General features: G+C 38.3%; 1 protein-coding gene across 1 annotated transcript in view; it reads right to left on the reverse strand.

The window, feature by feature from the left end:
* Positions 1-145: 145 nt before the first annotated feature.
* Positions 146-21043, reverse strand: part of glis2b (GLIS family zinc finger 2b) — a 37755-nt gene continuing 16857 nt past the window's right edge. The window contains exons 2-7 of the mRNA XM_052550244.1: positions 9392-9608; positions 9189-9319; positions 6443-6625; positions 6224-6357; positions 4845-4963; positions 146-4770 (exon numbers count right to left, since the gene is read on the reverse strand). Coding sequence (XP_052406204.1) covers positions 4058-4770; positions 4845-4963; positions 6224-6357; positions 6443-6625; positions 9189-9319; positions 9392-9581 — 1470 coding nt within the window. The 5' untranslated portion in view covers positions 9582-9608 and the 3' untranslated portion in view covers positions 146-4057. The remainder of the gene's footprint in view (positions 4771-4844; positions 4964-6223; positions 6358-6442; positions 6626-9188; positions 9320-9391; positions 9609-21043) is intronic.

Raw genomic sequence — 21043 nt, forward strand, 5'->3', positions numbered from 1 at the left:
GAGCAAAAGCAAACCGATGTAAGAGCCAAGAAAAATAGTCTCATCCGAGGCTAAGACCATGATCTGAGTTAATACTATAAACATTTCAGCCATCTGTACATGAATATCCCAAACATTCAGCAAAAAAAGACACAGCAAAGTGCAATTTATCAAATGCAAATTTATTAAAGATTTGTTTCTTTTATTTCCATTGACATCCTTATCAATATCGTAATAAAAATCCTCTAAAACAGGAGCACACACCTATGTTGTACCAACTGGAGACTTTTACAGCTCTACAATTCTGCATGTTCAGCTTTAGAACATGATGCTGGGAAAAAATATATATATATTTATTTATATATATCTTTATTTTCATATACTGTATTACATCTACATTTCAACTATAATAAAAGGCACTTGGAAAAAAAAATACTGATATTAAAATATCTCAAAAATGTGCAAAAAAAAAAAAAAAAAGGATACTGGCCTTTCCAGGCCATAGTCTTTTTGTTAACCCTTTGTGCATCTCTGTGGCACTTGAAGAATTTGTCCTGTTATTATTTCATTTTACAACCATCTTTACTTTTAGTGTGAGATTTTTATTTATATTCTAAAATGGGGCTTAATTTATGTACCGTATATAGTTTCTTGCATCATTGAAGTGAACATCTAAATTTAAATATCTTGCTATGAGATCTTCCTTGCCATTCAGTTTATTGCTTAAGTCTCTCACATACAGTTGCAGTAAATTCAGATTCATTGGGGATGCACCATGGCTTTGTTAAGGCCTTTGGAGTCTCCTGTGTAAAACAGTGTGGCCGTTTTCAGAGTGCTCAAAGGGTTAAATGTTCAAACAGCTTATCTGATATAAAACATTGATGTAGACCTTGACAGGTCTGTGTCAGTATCAGCTTTCTCCAGCCAACAACATGAGAAAAGGGAGTAGGATAAGATGGGCAAAGATATTTCCAACTTGTTTGAAGGATGCAAGGGTTAATAGACATCATAAGCCTCCTAAATACATGCTTATGTAGTCAAAGCTCCAAACTTGAGAGGATTTTGTTTGATTGCTGCATGTATTTGCATGTTATCTCTTCTAAAAGGCTTTATAGAAGCACAGGGTTCACCTTTTCTTGGCTTCAACCGAATAAATAAAAATAATCTGGGGCCGTGTAAGGGTCAGTGGCCTACTTTTGAGGCTCGCCGCACGTTAAAGATGTGGAGAATGGCAATTTACGGACATGTTGATTGGTTGAATGTCTATTATACGGGACATTAAACATTACATGTACATACAAAACATCACGATTATGGGCTAGGCCTAAATATAAGGGCTTCTTACCCACAAACTTATCTGTCAGTTTCTCCCTCTTTCATCAGCTGGAGAAAGCTGAACACAGAATAGCGATAACAGAAATGTAGCAACTTCAACATCAGGAAATGTCACGTCCAAAACAAACATAACAAAAAAAGTCTGCAAAACAAAACAGCATTAATCGTATAGTTTCCACAAGCAATACAACAAAAATAATGATGGAATTAGACTCTGAGTGTAAAAATGGTTTGGAGGGGAGGGCAGGGTACATGCTTTAAGGAAGTGCGATTATTTCAGTCGGAATGTTTTTACATTACATTCGTTTGTCCTATAATGTTTTTCTCCAAATCTATCAGTAACGGACATTATTGAAAGATGCTCTAAATATGTCATCTCTGTTACAGTAGTATTTCTCCAGAGAAGACAGAAGCTGTTACGTGCCTGAGTTCAGGGGAGAAGATTTAATCATAATTTTAATCTGAATGAGGTCTTTATTGTGACAGGTTGATCATCAATGGAGGGGTGAAAAAGACTCACATGACCCACTTCAGGATTTAAATGTACCTTTAAACACAATAATTAGACACATCTTTGATGTTTGAGAAATCATCATAAAATGCACAATAGGAATATCTGTCTCAAAGGTTGTGTTGTACAACTTGATGTGCCTTAAATCTAGCACAGAATCTGTCTTTTGAGTTTTTATTCTCAGTTTGTATGATGTACCACATAATTACGCATCATGCAACTGGGAAAAAAAATCATTGCAAAATGGGGTCAAATGTGAAATCTTTAGTACTTGAAGCATCACCTACAACTCCATTGGTGTAAGGTGGTGTCGGGGGTAATGCTGAAACTTGACACCTTGCTCTAGAGTTTGATGTATTGGAGAATGTTGATGTGGGTCATGTGAAAGGGTCACATCAAAATGCTAACTTCTGGCCACCTGAATAGGGCTTCTACTCTTTATTATTAAGTCCGTAGTTTAATCTCAGGGTTTACTTTTAGATTTTAAGCACAGTGATTTTAACATGGGGCAAACTGTGAAAGCAAAGTTATTTTAAGTGACCTAGGCCATTAATCATTGAAGTACACTTAAACTGGTGTATTGCAAGTGTCAACATGTCCACTGGATTGTGGATTACAGTTATTTTAAACATTCCACTATTATGCATCAGCCAAAGGTCCTTTGTTTTATCCTGCCATGCTAGTATACGGCAAAGCAGGATGATACTATTACATCTGGCCCTTGGTTCAGCTAGTAGTGTGCAATACAAGTGATGACCATAAGATGGCACTATTTACAACAGTGCCATGTCCGATGAGGCATTAGCATGACCGCTAGGTGAGTTTGTCCCATTGTATGTCTTAAAACTCAGTCAGTCTGAGCTTTGTGTCTGTAAGTCTCTTATTCAACAAAATAGAGCTAGTCAAGGTTTCTATTTCCTCCTCCTTAGAGGACAGATTGTCGTTCATACTTTGTCTATTTTTTATTCAAAGATGTATGCTTACATTGCAGTGACACCGCTAGCAGCAAATGCACTGTTTTACATATAGCTTGCAATAGTATTGAGCTAAGGAAGTTCACTTGCAAGGGATGCCGAGGGTACCCGCTGACCGAGGTGGGACTCGGGACAGTCTGAAGCAGTGGTGTCCATTCTTGCTCTTAAAGGGCCACCGTCAGGGAAAGTTTAGCTCTAGCCCTAAATAAACACACCTGTACCAGCTACTCAAGGTCTTTAGGATCACTAGAAACTTGTGTGAAGGAGCTGAACTCTGCAGAAAAGTGGCATTTGAGGGCCAGACCTGGACACTACTGGTCTAAAGGGTACAACAGATTGACGGCAAGTAAAAGAGCTGCTCTGTGTCTGACCTACGACCTTAGCACCCTTTTGCAAACCTGATCAAGCCCATGCGATTTAGCCTCACAGATTTCTAGCTTGCTACGCTCAGAAGTCTTTTCATGACGCACAAGACAGCTTGAAGGTCAGTTCCTGAAGAATAATAGCATACATTTGTGTCTTTAGTGTGTTGCGTACACTGTCGTCCAAAAGTTTCTCTTACGCATAAATACAATTATATCTTGAAGCAAGGGCACAGATTCGGAAGTATGCCATTTACCTCAGTGCTAAAACAAAGTCAGTTAGACTTAGGTTCCAATTCTGCTTCTGGAGGGCCACCTTTCTGCAGAGTTTAGACCAGGGTAGGGCAACCCTGGCCCTCAAGGTCCACTGAGTTTACATCCAACTAACTCACCTGGCTGTAATTTATCTAGAAATCTTATAGACTTTGATTAGTTTGTGTTTAGCGAGGGTTGTAACTAAACTGCAGGACAGTGGACTTTGATGGCCATATTTGCCCACCACTACTTTAGCACACAATTAATCAAGCTCTTCCAGGATTACTCAGAACTTTCAAGCAGATTTGTTGGAGCAGGTTGGAGCTTAACTCTCCAGGAGCAAGATTGGAAAACCCTGGTAATAAGAAAAAAAAAATGGAATGGAGGTGAGTGTTTGGCCACTTTCTAGATTCTTACAATAATTTTGCTTCAAGGTACCATCCCTATAATCACAAGAAACAGGTAAATGTGTCCGATCATAAGGTACAAATTAGAAATCAAGTAGTGCTAAAAGTTGAAGATGGTGTCACCTCCAAGCAGAACTGCATTTGCTTTAAGAAAAACCCCCATCGGCTTGCCTCTGAACTTTGACCCCTGTTCCACCCCCACCCTTCCCCTGCTGTTCCTCTGGAATGTGGCACTCAGTTGACCACAGCTGGCTTCAGCACCACTGAGCCAGAAGGGATGACAACCCAAGACAGGGGGTCGTTGGATGCCCCTGTAGACAAGTTGAGCACTCCACCGTGGATCTCGTCCTCACCCTCCTCACCTCTGGCCTTGCCATGGTCCCTGCGCTCCGAGCCCAAAATTGGCACCATGGGCAACCCCAATGTGGAAGATGAGAAGGTATGAGAGAGCAAGGGTGACTTGGCCAGGCCAAGTGGGGAACCACTGAAGGACAGGATGGAGGTCTTCCTAAGCCCAGCTGGAGGGGAGCTTGGGCATCCCAGTGTGCTCAAGTCCAAGGGGTGGGGATTGAGAGGAGACAAGGGGAGGGATCCTCCAAGACCCTGCAGACCATGACCACCCAAGAGAGCAGCGGCAGCACCAGGAATGATAAAGTGGGTCCCACTGACATAAGTCAGCTCAGATTCTTTCCCTGCCCCTGCAATCTGCCCCTGCTTCATCAGAGATCCCACCCCACCTGTTCCTCCCTGCTCCTGGGCGACAAAGTGCCCGTGAGCCTTAATATGCTTCCTCAGGGAGCTGGGGTCCGTGTAGCGTTTCAAGCAGCCCACCATCTTGCAGTAGTAGGGCTTGTCCACATAGTGCGTGCGCGTGTGTTTGAACCGGTCACTGGAATTGGAGTAGCGCTTGTTGCAGCCCTCGTAGGGACAGATGTAGGGCTTCTCTCCTGAAATACAACCGAGAAGTTAGCCAGGTCATGCAATCTTCATGATCTATCCATACATTTCACTTGGTACAGACCTGTATGCGAGCGGTTGTGTATCTTGAGGTTCTCCAGGCGGGAAAAGCTCTTGTTGCAGGTAGGACAGCGGTGAGGTTTCTCATTGGTGTGGGTACGGATGTGTATCAACATCTTGTACCTAATGATGCAGACAGTAGAATTAAGGTGCATGCTTTACAATTAAAGGGTTGGTTGACCCAAAAAATTAAATTCTATCATTAATTACACACCCTCTTGTCGTTCCAAACTCGGTACAATTTTTTTTTTTTTTTTTATGAAATCCAAAAGCTTTCTGACCCTGCATAGGGTCATAGGGACTATCTGGAACAAAATAATATAGTTCAAGCGACATCAGTGGTTCAACTGTAATTTTATGAAGTTACGAGAATACCTCATGTGTGCAAAGTAAACAAAAGACTTTATTCAACAATTCTTCTCTCCTATGTTAGTCTCCGCTGCACATTCACAAGAATACCATGACGCATACGTGTGATGCTGCTGATGCCGGCGTGCTGATATAAAAACCGGATACACTGTGCCTTGTTTGCAAGAAAAGGAATGCACACGTCGAAGTCTGACACGGAAGAGAAGAAATTGGTGAATAAAGTTATTTTTGTTTTCATTGCACACAAAAAGTATTCTCGTAGCTTCATAAAATTAAGGTTGAACCACTGGTGTCACATGGACTATTTTAACAATGTCCTTACCCTTGGGCCTTGAACATGGTAGTTGCATCGCTGTCTATTAAGGGTCAGAAAATAACAAAACAAATCTTAATTTGTCTTCCAAACATGAATGAAGGTCTTAGGGGATTGGAACGGCATGCAATTAATGACAGAATTTAAATCTTTGAGTGAACTATCCCTTAAAGGTTCATGCCTATGTAACTTAACGATGCAACTAGTAGCTGAAACTGCAGAATTTTCCTTTGGAAGGAAATCAACTTAAAATGACTTATACAGTACAGTGGGTATGTATTTTAAAATGAAAACACCAGTATTCTCCATTTGTACCTTTGACGTGTCAATATTCAGTAATAAAATATACCTTTAAAATTACCATACCGTACAATATTGTGGACATTTCAGAATACCGTGAGATAATCTATAAGCCAAATTGTTTAGTTTTAATGAACACACCATAGCTTAATCTCTATCAACAAGTCAAGGTTAACACAACACTTTCATGTCCAGCTTTTAAATGTAGCTTTTTTTAAGATGGGTCAAAACTCTTCGTAAGTTTGTCACAATAAAACGTATATTGATCTAATTTGATTCCAATGCAAATTGATTTAGTTCTTAAGACTGAGTCTTGACTTAGGGCTAAGTTTATGCAAATGGCCCCTGCTGATGCTAAATGAATCACAGACAACCTTATTTAGAGAATGCAGTAAACACACCTGGCATTGAATCCCCGTCCTTTGCGTGCACATCCCTCCCAGTGGCAACAGTACCCAGATTCCTTCTCAGGCTTGACATGGAAGTCATTGACGTGATCCACCAGGTCTTGCAAGGAGTCAAAAAGTAGGTGGCACTGTGACAAGAAAACATGCACTATGAGCTCAGGTAAAAAAAAAAAAAGAGGCACATTAGCACCTTAAGCTGCTTCTATTTCTCACCTTCCTCCAGCGACAGGCCAGCTGTTCATCTGCGGAGAGGTCTGGAGAAGCTCGTGTGTCCTTGGGCTGCCGAATGAACATCGAGGAAGGCAGGTGAAGCCCTCCACCTCCTCCAATGGGGAGGAAGAACTGGAAGGCTTGAGATGTTGCCCCTCCCTCCACGTAACGGATATGAGCCGAGTCCTGCGGGAACAACACCAGAAAAGGCAAACATAATTCAAGCCTCTTTATCTTTTAATACAGCAGGCCAGTGATTGTAGTGATAGTTGTTAAATTCAGTAACAGGAGCTACAGGAGGTCCATGTTCTGTAATCGCCTCTCAGTGGGAGACTCTTATGAGTGTTTTGCTGGATGTGGCAGCTCGTCCTCGCCGTGTTTCTGCCCCCAGCTGTGCTGATCTGAGCTAATGCCCTGCCACACTTTGCACTCCACCACAGATTTGAGACTTTAATGAGAGACAGCGAAATGACAAGGCACCAATAAGAACATAGACTTGTATACATGGAGCGTGATTGTGCACAAGGACCCTGCAGTGAGCACTCTGGTGGTTTTAGATAGCAGGACTAGATAAGAAACTATAAACTAGAGATTGATTTGAAGGAAATGTGAGCAGGTGGGAATCAGTAAGAACCTGGTGATGTTATGTTTTGATGATATTGTGTGTAATATTGGCATGTAATATTACGCAAATGTTTATTCTTCATCTGTTTGTTCAATTCAGTTCTTTGTGAAATTAAAGTCTAACCTCAGGATAAGTTAAGAATATGGGAAAATATAAATAATTGAATATGTGTTGGTGGTCAGTCATTAAAATTTGTTTTTTTAATCATTTTAATTTTATTTCTTTACTACACTCAGGATTAAATATTTTTCCATCTAGTGATTTTGTTGTTTTCAAAACTGTTAAACTTACAAATATTTATTAATTTGTTATTTGTTGTAAATTTTATAAATGTGTATATATATATATATATATATACACACACACACACACACACACTTTTTATATACTGCTTTACTATGTTTTTATTTTAGTTAAAGTTTTAGTATTTTAAGTTCTTTAAAAAATATTTATATGTAGTTTGTCTTAGTTTTAGTCAATTTATTAATTCAACGTCAACTTAATTTATTTCAGTTGCCAAACTTTTCAAACTTTTAGGTTTTAAGGTTTTCATCTAATATTTATATTTCATTTTATTCAATCTTTGTTAAAGTGTCAATTAACAAAAATGCTTTTTTTTATTTTGTTAGTTTTAGTTACCAATAACAACAATGTTGTATATATATATATATATATATATATATATATATATATATATATATATATATATATAATGCCATTAAATAAGATACTGTGATATATTAAAGTATATATATTTCTTTCTTTTACCCTCACTAGTTTTTTACTGTTTAAGCGTTTCTGTTTCTGTTCTTGCCCTGAACTATGAGCAACAGTAATAGTGATGCTGGAGGGTTCATTAGAGTATAGACAATGATGGTTTTGACTGGACAACAGTGTCAGGGCTGTCTGAGACGTTTGCAGCTATGTGAGAAATGTGCTTGGAAAATCATGTAAACTGAGGCTCATCCTCTAAGAGCTGGCTGCTGTTTATCCATTGGCTCGAAGAAGGGACAGGCATCGGAGACATACACAAAAACCCATCCGTCTCCCAATTCAATTTTGAGTGAATTCAATTAAGCTGAAAGAGCTCTGTGTGGCTGTACCTCGCTGTAAATCTGATTTAACCTCGCGTCCCATCCGTCAGCCCTATGGACGGTGAAAGAGAGACACTTTTGTGAAAGGAACACAGGGGGCATTTGATAAGAAACACCCGTTTTGGGTCACTGAGGGTAACCCATCTGAATGTCTGGTCTTGAGGGAAGGTGAGGAATGTTCCTCTGTGTTTAATGCACTTATGACCCAAACAGTACCGAGCCTTTGGTTGCTTATTAGTTCCTGTTGCTGCTCCTCATGTCTCTTGATGCTTAATGAACAAGATATTTCAACAAGTATCCTTTAAGAAGCAGCAGATCTAGTCTAAAGCTAATTATAATACATTTAAAGACACATTGCAAATAAATTGTGATGAATTTTAAGAGAACTTATTTTTGTTACTAAGGTTTATTTAATATTTTTTATTGCTAATGAAGTCTGCATTTATTTGATCAGAAAAATACAATGACAATGAAATATTATTATCATTTAAAATAAAATTGTTTTAGTTGAATATATTGTAAAATGTTATTATGATGCAAAGCTGAATTTTCAGCATTATTACTCCAGTCTTCAGTGTCACATGATCGTTCATAATTCATTATAATATATGGTCATTTTGTGCTTGCATATAAATCTCTCTACTGTTTCTTTTGAACAGTTTAATGTGTACTTGCTGAATAAAAGTATTAACAGACCCCAAACTTTCAAATGGAGAAAAACACCTGAGTTAAAGATACACTGTGAAAAGTCTTACTTTAAGAAGTGTTGCTTCCCAATTTTTAAGATTATTCTAATCTTGGATTTGAGATATTTTAACCAAAAGACAAGTCCAAAAATACTTCCGTATTTTTTACAGTGTAATCAGATGGTTTACAACCCAAAAATATCAACACACTGAAAAAACATCTGAAAAACGGCTGTTTTTGCTTGCATTTTAGTATATTTACGCTTAGATCACTGTAAAATATTAGAAAGTTACACTTCTTGGTGCCCATGTATATGTGCCATTCCCTAGTGTTGTGGACTCACCCCGGGGAAAACAGGAGCTGAGCCATTTCCATTGGAGAGATCTGGAGAGCAGGCGGTGTTTCGGGAGGACGGGGACATGCTGAGGTCCACAGCAGGCGGTGTGGGGGTCTCCGATTTAGCCTGCAGGGCACCTGTGGACACACCTCTTTTATGTTCTCTGCAATCACAGTGTGGAATACGTCATGCTGTGCTGATTTGTTTACCTGTGTGTGGAGAGGCAGGGGATGCTGGAACGATGACGGCGGTCCCGTCGTCTGCCATCCGCAGCTGCCCCGCCCCCTTGGCGTGAATGAGAGAGGGAGTGAGAGTGGGCGGAGACCTGGCGCCTCTGCTCCGCCCACTGCCCCGCCCCCTCGGCACCTTCAGGTCAAGTGGCTCGTCTAAGGACAGCATGACGGCATGCGATCCAGAGCCTGCAACCTGCAGTGACAGACACAGAGAGCAGCTCAGATGAGAACACGGAAACAGCAGGACAGCTGCATAAGAGCAGTGTGCACTCATAACACCACCAGACATTAATCCAGACGTAGCTGCCTTAAATGGACCAGAACCGTTCCATAATTTGACGGCTGTCGTTCAGATGGAGAGGTTGTGTTGTGTATCTCAGCATCACTTTACTGACTGAGGCACATTATTAAATGTAGTCAATTTCAGGGTATTTCACTATTGTTGATACTACATTAAATTACTATATTACTATTTTGAATTAGCTCTAAATTTTATTTTCAGTTTTCATTTTAATTACAGGTAAATTTCTAGTAGTTTTGCTTTTTGCTGTGCTCTTGTGATTGTTATTAGTTTTAGATTAAAAAACAAGTTAACATTTAAAAAATACGTATGTGCTATTTTAGTTTTTTTAATATTTTGAATTTGCTTTTTATTTTTGCTTTTATAGTTGATTTTTTTTTAGAAATGTTGTTGTCCTCTTGTAATTGTTAATAGTTTTAGATCATTTTTTAAATGAACTATTTAGTTGGAATTTATTTTAGTTTTTATCTCCCTTTTTAATTTTAATTTTTTTAAATAATCAAAATTTTCGTTTAGTTATTTTCCTTCTTTTCACCCAGTAACTCTGCTTTTATGTCAGATATGAACATTAAAAATAATAATTGTAAGGGATGATCTGAGAAAAAAAAATTATATCAGATTATTTTGAACAATATCTGCCAATTCTTATACTTTGGTGCTACTGCTTTTTGTTAATACCTTACAGATCACTTATAATTAATTACACAGCTTTGGAAACAAGGTTTATTTTATATATATATATATATATATATATATATATATATATATATATATATATATATATATATATAGATAGATAGATAAAAACAGCTCTGAACATGACATGTTTTTAAACAATTGTCTGATATTAATGTCCTATTTTTTTATTGCTCTTTAAAAAATGGTTTGTGAAACTTCACATTACATACATATATCCAAACATTGAATATATTGAGCACCTCACACACACACGGTCAGCCCGTCTGAAAACACATCCCAGATCGATCTCACACAATTACTTCCACTGACATAAACTGTCCTCACAATGACATTCCTGCCGACTGCGTGCCAAATACAACGTCCACATAGCTCCACCTCAAAGCAGTTTCACATCTATTTCTGTGCGGCATATAAACGCGTACGCATTCTTCCCACCACGCTGAATGGCTCTTTGAGAGGGTTTAGCTTGTGCCAACAGCAAGGAGGTCAGCGAGGTGAAGGCAGCGGGTCACTGAGTTCAACAACCCAGCTGATAATCAGCAGATAACCGCACACAGAGCTGCATTATCAAGCAGATCTGCGTCCTCTGCCCCCCACAGTGTCCCAACCACATCCTGAAATGATCTGTGTGCTCTCTGAAAGACCTCAAGCGCTCTAATTTTCAAAAGAAGAAGCCAAAGAAGCAGTTTTACAGCAACTAGCGACGATTGGTCAGAAGAATGAACAGGTTTCTTCATGGCAGCTGTTAATGTGTAACCTGTAGTATCTCCAGCCGTCCCGTGTGGACTGAACCTGTGCTATCTCAGACCAGGGTGGGGTTAGAGACGTGATATGTGTGGTATGTTAATGATTTTCACATAACTGTGTCTCAAGACGGCGGGTAAAGGCTCATTGCGTTGTAACTCAACTCTCAGAACCTGAAAACATCATTCACAGCACATTTTACTTCCATAATGCCACATAGTTTTTAATGAATTTGGACATTTTACAAGAAAACATGCAGGGATTGATTAGGTTTATTCCATCAGGCGGTTGAACAATAAGAGGCATTGGGACGTCAGTCAAAAAATAAAATTGTTTCAGACTATGAAGGTGAACATTTATTTATTTTGGAATAACACACACTAATGAATTCTGAACAATAGGAACAGGAATGATTTAAAGTAAATAGGATCAGATTTAGGAATGCACAATACCATATCACTTGTTGTCCATTTATTTTATTTATTATTATTATTTTTTTATTATTATTATTTTTTTTATTATTAGTTTAGTTTAGTTTAGTTTAAATTCAATATTTCCCAGTGGTTAATACTGAACAGGGCATGCTCCTTTATTAGTGTTATTTTAGTATCATTGTACTTTTTGTTAATATTTTGAATTAGAGTTTTATTTTAATTGCATTTTAATTATTTTTTGTCTTTTTTATGATCTATTTATATTTCTTTATAGTGTTTATAAAGTGTTATTTCATATAATTTTAGTCATTTTAGCTACTGCAAAGTAAATAAAAAAGAGACATGTTGTCTTTGGAACTAGCTGAAATAATATAAAAAAATAATTATATATATATATATATATATATATATATATATATATATATATATAATTTCAGATAAAGTTTTAGTTAAATTAATCACCCTGCTGCCAATTTATATATTTTGTTAGCCATCAGCTAACAATCAAAGCTAATTAGACAATAAAACACTAGTCATTTACAACACTTATTATAATTTAACATTTAAATATTGAAAATAAAAATACACCTTTTATGCTTTTTATTATAATATTATGATCTTAATTGTTTCAATGTTATTAATTTAAAGTATCATTTTATTTAATACTGGCGTTTTAAAATTAGCCATTTGTTGGTTATTGCCCACAACGCTAAATTAATAATCTGTGTGAGCCAGAGTTAAAATATCAGTGCATCTTCTGTTTTCGTATCACGTTTGTATAATAGCTGCCATGAGCATCAAGCTATTAAAATAACTTTTCTGAAGACTACAGTAATATGTAATATGAAGTGCTGTGTGTTTCTTGTGATGGAGAAGAGGGAGCTTGGCCCTGCTCCTGGTTATCAGTCTTCCTGCGGTTCAGTTTCCTGCTAACACACACCCGCCTGGGATTTTCCAGTGAACTCCAAGACCTTTATTAGCAGGTGTGTTTGATTAAAGCTGGCCCTCAGAAGGTAAGACCTCCAGAGAGTTTGGAAATCATTTATAATGTGCGCTCAAGTCATTTTGGATGTAAACACGTTGACCAATTCAACATTTCTTTCTCTCTCTTTCACTTCCAGATGAAGGATGAATTTGGAGCGCGAGAGCAACAAAGTGAAGAACATGTGCGCATGTGCACGATGCATGCAATATCATGCATAATGCACATTTAAAATGCTTATTTGTGAAGGATGGGAAATTGTGGTTGTGCAAAGCTGTTGTTGCTAAATGAATGCACACAAACTCAATTGCGTACAGTTAAGAAGATTCACAATGAGATCTTATGATCAAATACCAATAACAGTAGCTTCTGCATCAGTCCTGAGCTCCCACACGGTTCGGTCAGGAGAGCTCCTCGCGCTGGTTACGGCTCCATGTGTAAACCATTACTAGTCCATGCCTAAGGCCAGCTGCAATAAATCATCAGCTTTAATTAGCCCCCCAAACAGTCCACGTCTGACCCCCCTCACGTCTCCGAGAGACTGTTCGAGAACGGTTTGATCCAGCCGGTTTGAGGAAAAGTGTTTGTTTTTGTGCTGAAAGGTACTGGTTGATAAATGGCTCTGATGCGTGAGATTATGATTTAATGTTGATTCAATGAATCACATGTGAATAAAAGTTTTTAAAGCTGAAGATGAATGGCCACCAACTTCTGAATGCATGATGATTTCTGTATCAGAGGTTGCAGAGTTCACTTTATGTTACGTGAAATATAAAGCCGTAAACAGTAAAGTAGTGATTTCGGATGCTAAGCCTAATGTCTGTGTTCGTCTTGACAAGAATTCATTGGCTATATTACAAGACGTCTTGCATTATTTAAGAAATCAACTCATTTGAACTGACAAAACACACTGGTTTTAGTTAAGACTGTTACTAAGACTAAGTCATAATCTTTCTTCTCAATTGCGGCGCACATGTGCTGACTAGCAAACGTAAATATTAGCATCAGACGCTACGAGGGCTGCGCTACATCTTTCCAGCTTTATACATCTCAGGTTTTGTTATGTCTAGATCGTATTTAAACTCTGCATTTGTTTGTTCACCTCAGAAACCCTCTGAATGAACTCAACGGTTCGTGTCGAGGGGAGTTGTGTCACTGTGGAGGTGCTGGGCTGAGACGGAGCCAAGCGGTAACGCTCAAATGTGAAGTTTTGGTAGAGGGTGTTGCTCTGCCCCATGCAGACTTCCCCACCCCACCGTGGGTTTGGCAGGGCTTTAAAAGGCAGCATTGTCCGTGTCCCGCCACCCCCTCGCTCCTCTCCCCTGCAGAGTAAACATGGGCCGCAGAAGCTGAAGGAGAGCGTTTGGAACGGGACGCTGGCTTCCACATGGTGCGCCCGCCGCTGAATGAAATGTTTGTGCCTCTGCTGTGACCCCGGTGGCCAGAGGCCTCTACACCCCCTGCGGAAGTCACCAAATATGCCATTTCCTGGGTAGAGGCGATGTGGGCAAGGAATGGGGTCAGGATGAGGCAGGGTCAATGGGAGGGTATGGGTTTCACTGGCCCTGTGAGGTCAAACCTCTGAGCTGATCCTAATTAACCCAAGATTTCAGAACACCACGGGTCACAACATGCTCAGCGTGATCTATTTCTACTCTGGGCTCATGTCGAATGATCGTTTTTGATGAACACCACTGCAACTGAATTACAAGTGGGAAGTTTTATGTCAGAAGTTTTATTTGTAAATGTACGGTTCAGTTTGGCGTTATTATTGTTAAGTACAACTTCAAAAAATAGTATTCGTTAATTAAAATAATACAGTTTTGCATTCCGTCTTGGCTACTCACTGAAGTAGTTCAAGTACTAAAATTACTAAAACTTAAACATAAATTATTTAAGATAAATACAAATATTATTATTAGTTGAAAAATGAGAAATGTTTCCTTCGCAAGCAAAAAAAAAAAAAAAAAAAAAGTTTAAGAACTATTACTGAAGCTAAAATATACATTACACCTAAATAGAAATATTTGAAACAAATTGACAAACACCTAACTTAATCTTTATCAGATCTCAAAATCAATTTTAAATTTTTTTAAACACTTTTGCTAATAATATTGTGATGTCAAAATTCCCTAGCACTTAAAACTATTGTTTAATTTAATTCAATTAATTACAAATTATTATTATTATTTGATTTTTTTATACAAAATGTAATAGAGTTTTAAATTCAGAAAATTTTGAAATACAATTTAAACAAATAAAGGATTTTTTAAAATATAAATTATCAATAGAAATAATGAAAAACAAATATTGCCTGAAAAATATAAATGTTTCCCTGCCAACAAACAAGTACTAAATAACTAAAATTAAAAGTTAAATATAAATTAAATCCTAAATAGAAATATTAGAAAAATACCTAATAAAAATAGCAAATGCACATAAAAACTACAAACATTTTAAGCTGCAGTCCATAACTTTTTTTGGTTACAATTATCCAATATACAAAAAAATATAACAGTAATAATATAAAAAAGTATAACAGTAATAATAATTTGCATGGTTTGATGTACTTGTTCAGATGACAATATACAGTAAAATTTATTATTTGGGTCTTATATTCCAAGACTCCAAGGCTAGAAAACATTAGATTAATCTGTGCTGGAGCCATGCCGGAGCTCAACCCACGCAAGGAACACAATTCTGCAAATAACTGCAATTACAGGCTTTTAAAAAGAGATGGCGACAGAGAGGGAAAACTTAAGAGATTGCGGCTTTAAGAGGGGTCATCGGATGCAAAATTCACTTTTACATGTTGTTTGAACACAACCACCCCAAAATGATTTTAAAAAATCCACCCAGTGCTTTTAAAAAAAAAATCTTGATAAATCCAAACCACTTTGTCATATCAAGCCGATCTCATATTCTTGGCAGAATGACGTAGTTCTGCACAGGCCCCTCCCACAATTGTTGATTGACAGATTGACAGTCTTTGGTTTTAGCACAGACTGAGGGAGCTGTAGACAGTCTACCATTGTTTCGACGCTGAAGCGGTGGTGGACAAGAATGACTAGAATGATTCCTAAGTGATTTAGATTTAGTTCTGTTGCTAGTATACTAAATACTAATATTATAATTACACTGATTTAGCTTGTTATGCACTGTGATACAGTGATGAGGTGATAAGATGACGTAACCAAACTCCATATCCAATCATCCTCTGTGGCTCCAAAATGTGGATAAAAAAATAATGCATCAATTGTGCACTAAATGCATATCCTTTGATTTTCATTTTGTTGCAAAAATGTAAGTTTGAGCTTCCCAGGAGGGATTGAGGCTGTACTCGATGGTGAATGGTGGCCGGTTTGCGAATGTGTGTTTTATGAGCCAGCTGTTGGGTGCGAATGTGAAGCGCATGTGTTTTTGAGTGGGAGTTTTCCTTTGTACTGAGCTGTGGGTGTAACTCTATATTCCCAGTGCTTTGGCCCTGGGAGGTCGTCTGCAGGAGAGCTCTTTACCCCTGCAAACACACACAAACCAGATTGGACTCATATTCTGACATACGAAAACTTTGACCGAGGTCTCTAACATCACAAATACAAGTAGAAACGTGTTTGAGATCCGTTCTCTCATCACTGCCACAACAATGTTGGAAGAAAAATGGACCTGCAGGTGTTCAAGGACTCTGGTTCACCCTCCCTCAGATATATTGTGCATAAAGAAAGAAAGCATCGCCTTCTAAGTGTTTGTGGTATTAATTGAACTGCAAAAAAATGAAATTGGCTGAAATGTGATTCTCAAACATTAGCTTTGTATCAGACATGTAACGAAGAATTTCAGTGGCTTGGTTTTGTTGTCTTAGCACAACAATGAACCTGCTAGACTTTTCAGAGATTGCACTTTACGCACTGAAAATTTTTTTTTTCTTATGACGTGCAACTTCAAAATGAGTTTATTTAACTCTTAAAGGTTCATTATGTAATATTGACAGCAAGTGGTAGAAATGGAGTCCAAATTTATAATACCGGAGAGCGTTGTTTCTCTCACCGCGTCAGACGTGACACTCACATGGGTTGCCAGATTGAGGACACGCAACAGGAACAGGTGAAGAGCCCTGCACTGTACGTTGATGAGTTGATTTATCCGTGTTTGATGCATCTGTGTATAGATCTTTTTAGATGAATGCCAAAGCTTTTTGGGTCAAGTTGAATCTGCGATCTCTGACCCAATTCATTTGCTGGCTTCTGTGGCTGTGATACACAGCTTTTTTTTTCAGAAACTGGCAACCCACAGTATCTGAATACTATTGGCTAAACTGCACACAGACCAAAACAAAAACAGACATTCAGACACAGTAGAATAACAGTCTGTATCATTGTCTTTCGGAGATACAATGTAAACTCGCAAGTTTTCTAAATATCTGACATATGGTGATATTTGTGTGCTTTAGTACAGTCAAATTGGCACTACACAACAGGACAACATATATTAGTAAACACCCTAATATGACATACAGGATAAGCTTTTTAAATAGTGTAAATAATTTAAATAAATTTTTAGAAAGAACACTTAAATTCCCAGCAGCTGAATTATTATACGTGTAATTTAGTGGAAAAGTGTCTGGATCTGATCTGTATACATAAGGCTACCCACACACTAATTCCATGTCTGCATTGGCATTAGTACCGCTGCATTTTGGCTGGATTTAATGAGCATGTGGCCAGCTGGTTGAAATGTTGGTTGTAAATGCAGGCGGTCAGCTGGTCATGTTTTTTAGTCATCTGTATGTGTCTGCAATCATGAGTTTTCATGAGCGACCGACCACCTGCAGGTGATGAAACCTGCTGAAATTCTACACCGCTGCTAAAAAAAAACAAAAAACACACCCTTCCTCAGAGATGTCCTGCACCTGAAGGGCTGTGTCTGGACCTGCTAGATGGTCTGGCTTGGGGGTTTATTTTGGCCATTAACAGGGCTGCAAACAAACTGCCATTTGTTTAAGCAGATTTTTAGACTCTGAGGCTACAAATAATGAATTATTTAACAGCAAATGTCAACACTCTTAAAAATAACGGTTTCTAAAAGAGCCTTAGAGCTCAATGCCAAGGACGACTCTTTTTAAATACTCAAGATTTTGCCATAGACTTATAGACTGCCATTGAATATAATTCCTCCAAAAATGATTATTATTTCACCATTTACTCGCTTTCATTCTATTCCAAAACTGTATGATTGTTTTTGGCTGAACTGTTCCTTAAGTCTATTGCAAAATCTAAAAAAAATGAAAAACAGTTCAACAACACATGATATTTTGTCTCGTAACTGAATGCAATGCACCACTTTAAATGTTTCAAACTGCAAAACAGATTCGAGAGACACTTTGGAAACTGATGTTTATCTGTGAGTGACAACCTGTGACTTTTATTTAGCTTTTTTTGTCCTTAACAAAACTCGACTGCACTAGTCACTATAATATGCTTTAGTTACATGGGGAAAAAAATCTGTCAACATTCAAAATTTCTTCTTTTGTGTTTGCTTTATTTAAAAAAAATAATAATAATCTAAAAATGATTTAAAGCATATTGCTATAGAAGACAAATTAATTGATCCTTTAAAATACTTTCTGTATATGAGTATCATCTTTTCTTCTAATGCATGATACCAAGAACCGATAATGTATACAATATAATGTATTTATTATTTGTATTTATTATCTCCAATATAGCAACTCTAGAGCCCTAAAGAGAAAAGCCTAAGGCAGCCCTGCATCTTAAAAGCAAAGGTTCCAATTAGAACAGCTGAACATTCCAATGACATTTATTTATAAAAAAAACAAAAAAAAAAAACATTAATTCTCTAGTTCGTTGGAAAACTTCTTTGTTCAGGTGCTTTAAACAACTTAGAAAATAAAACATATATTTGAAGAGCCTATTATAAAATGAAAATAGCTATTCAAGATAAAGCCAAAAAGGTGCTGGGACGAATCCTTGAGGAACCTTTAAGAGGTTTTATCGCTTCTACCATATTTCTCTCTCTCCTTTCCTGACCTTCCCTGCGGCAGACTGACCCCACCTCTCCTGACGCACATACACCCAAACCATAGTACCCCTCCTCCCCTGGCACAAACACATAACACCGTCCCGAAGCTGAGAGATTTTTTCCTGCCGCCTTCTCAGACAGGAAACCTCAGTTTCCACTCCGCCTCCACAGGGCCCCTCTCTCGCTTTCCTTTCTCTCTCTCCATCTCCCTCCTTGGATTTTCTTCCACCACCCCTGCTGTTTTCCCATCATCTCTCTCTCTCTCCCTGAAAGTGTTTCTTTCTCCATACGGTTCACGGGGTGCACAAACGGATGGCCCCTTTCTCTCCCCACCTTCTTATTTTCGCCAAACACGGCAATCGATCTGTTTCCCTCAAAGGAGCTCCCGCTAATGGAGCCTGAAATCTGTGGTGTGCGCCACTTTTTTTTTTTTTCGTTTCAAGTCCTCCACAGCTTCTTCCTGTAAAAAACGCTTTTGAGAAACTTACACAACGTTATGTAATTACCTAAAACGGAGCAGGAGGGAGAAACCAAGAACGGATGAAGGATGGAAAAATGATGAGGAGAGAGCCACATAAATCGTGAAGGGTTCTGAGGCGAGCGTCAGCGGGGGGAGATCTGCCAAGCTGCGAAAGTGGTCCAATTTCTAAAAAAGTGTGAGAGAAAGGAAAAAAACTAGGAGAAGAGAAGAGAAAAAAATGCAAAACAGAGAGAAATGCTCTGTTCCTAAACCTAGTGAGCTGCCCGCTGTATATTCCCTACACAGGCAGCAGCTTTCTAAGAAAGCATCCTTAGTGAAGCAAAATACCATAAATAAATGATTAAGAGCAAAAGCAGCTACTTTAAATAATGCTCCTCATGCTAAGCAGGCCTATACTCATGAGACTGAATCTGTTAGCATGTCGCTAAGCTAACCATGTGGTACTCTGTCTAGAAGAAACAAACAAAAAAAGACCAGCTTTAACCAGGCTAAGGTGCGGCAAATTATCATAAATTACTGATTTGCAACATTGGAAATAATGTTCCTCATAGAAAGTGCTCAAGAGAGTCAGTTTACGGCTGATTCGAATAGATTTTTCTGCAGTGCATTCTGAGATTGTCTTATTTACAAAGGACTCATACAATGCAGCCTTAGAAGGCAGCATAATATCATTGCCTATATTTTGTACCAGACTTCATGTTCAGAGGTGTATATGATGCCTTAAATGCTGTCTAAGCAGGGAGCTCGCTAGGTTTTGGAAGGGAGTTCAAGAGCGCGGGAGGGAAGCAAGCGAGGTGAAGGACTGCAATGGGAAGATTCTTGCCAGCCTTCTGATGGCTCTCGGCCAGAAATCTCAGACACTAAGGAATTCCTCGCAGAGGGTTGGAAAAGAGAGAAGGAGGGAGAGAAAGACAGAGAGAAATGCATGTGGGAAGACAGCGCGACCAGGGAAAGACCCAAAACAACCAAAAAAGAAGCAATTAAACACCGCTTATGCCAACCAGACAATCCTAAATGCCACTGTACTGTTGTTACAGGGCTGACATACCATTTAAAAATTACGATTTCTGAAGCTAATTTATTAAACATCACAACAACGTAGAACTGAAGTGATTCGGCAAACTATCAGCACTCCTGAGAACGGATCTCACGTTAAAATCAGCATGAAATTTCATAATCGGACATATTTCCAAGTCAAAAGTATATGTAAATGAGACAGAATTTAGGGCAGAGGTTTACGTTATTATTTAGAAATCCACTGGATTGTGAAAATGGGCGTGGCTTAACATAATCAGGACGTTGTAGGGGAGGGGTTAAGTTGTTTTAGAGGTGGAAAAAGTTGTTGTATTTAAAGTAATGCATAAAATATTCAAATAAATAATACAAAAGTATGGACTTTTTGGTTAGTTCAGATTTCTGAACTGCCATTGCTTTGAAAAAGACCTCCTTTTGCATTGCACAAAAAAATAAAAGCATGCAGCAACATGATGGTGAGTAAATGAATGAACAGAATCATCTTCTGTTGGGATGAATTGTTGCATTAAGAAAGTAAATATGCTCAATTTTTTTTTTCCTTCAGCAGACTAAACGTCACTTGAGCACTGAGACGTGCGAGGAGTAGGCACAGAATGAGACAGACGCTGACAGTTTTACACTCTTTATTTATCGTTCCTGCAGTAAACAGAGCCGAGGGTGGGATTACGAAACACAAGCTGACCTGACGTGACTCGAGGTCTGAGCTCAAGGGTGGATGAAGGGTCACGCTTGGGGGTTTTGTGTCTGCCCTCCCCACAATCGGGAACAGTCACAGAGCTAGAAGTTAACACTTTGTCCCTAAGCTCATAAAATGTTTCAAACCAAACAATGACATACAAATCTTGACTCAACAGCTCCAGTGAGTGGATGTGCATTTGCATTTTAAAGCATTTTTAGTTGTATCAAATGAGGTTTA

Source organism: Carassius gibelio, chromosome B3 (genome assembly GCF_023724105.1).
Source record: "Carassius gibelio isolate Cgi1373 ecotype wild population from Czech Republic chromosome B3, carGib1.2-hapl.c, whole genome shotgun sequence".
Classification (NCBI taxonomy): domain Eukaryota; kingdom Metazoa; phylum Chordata; class Actinopteri; order Cypriniformes; family Cyprinidae; genus Carassius; species Carassius gibelio.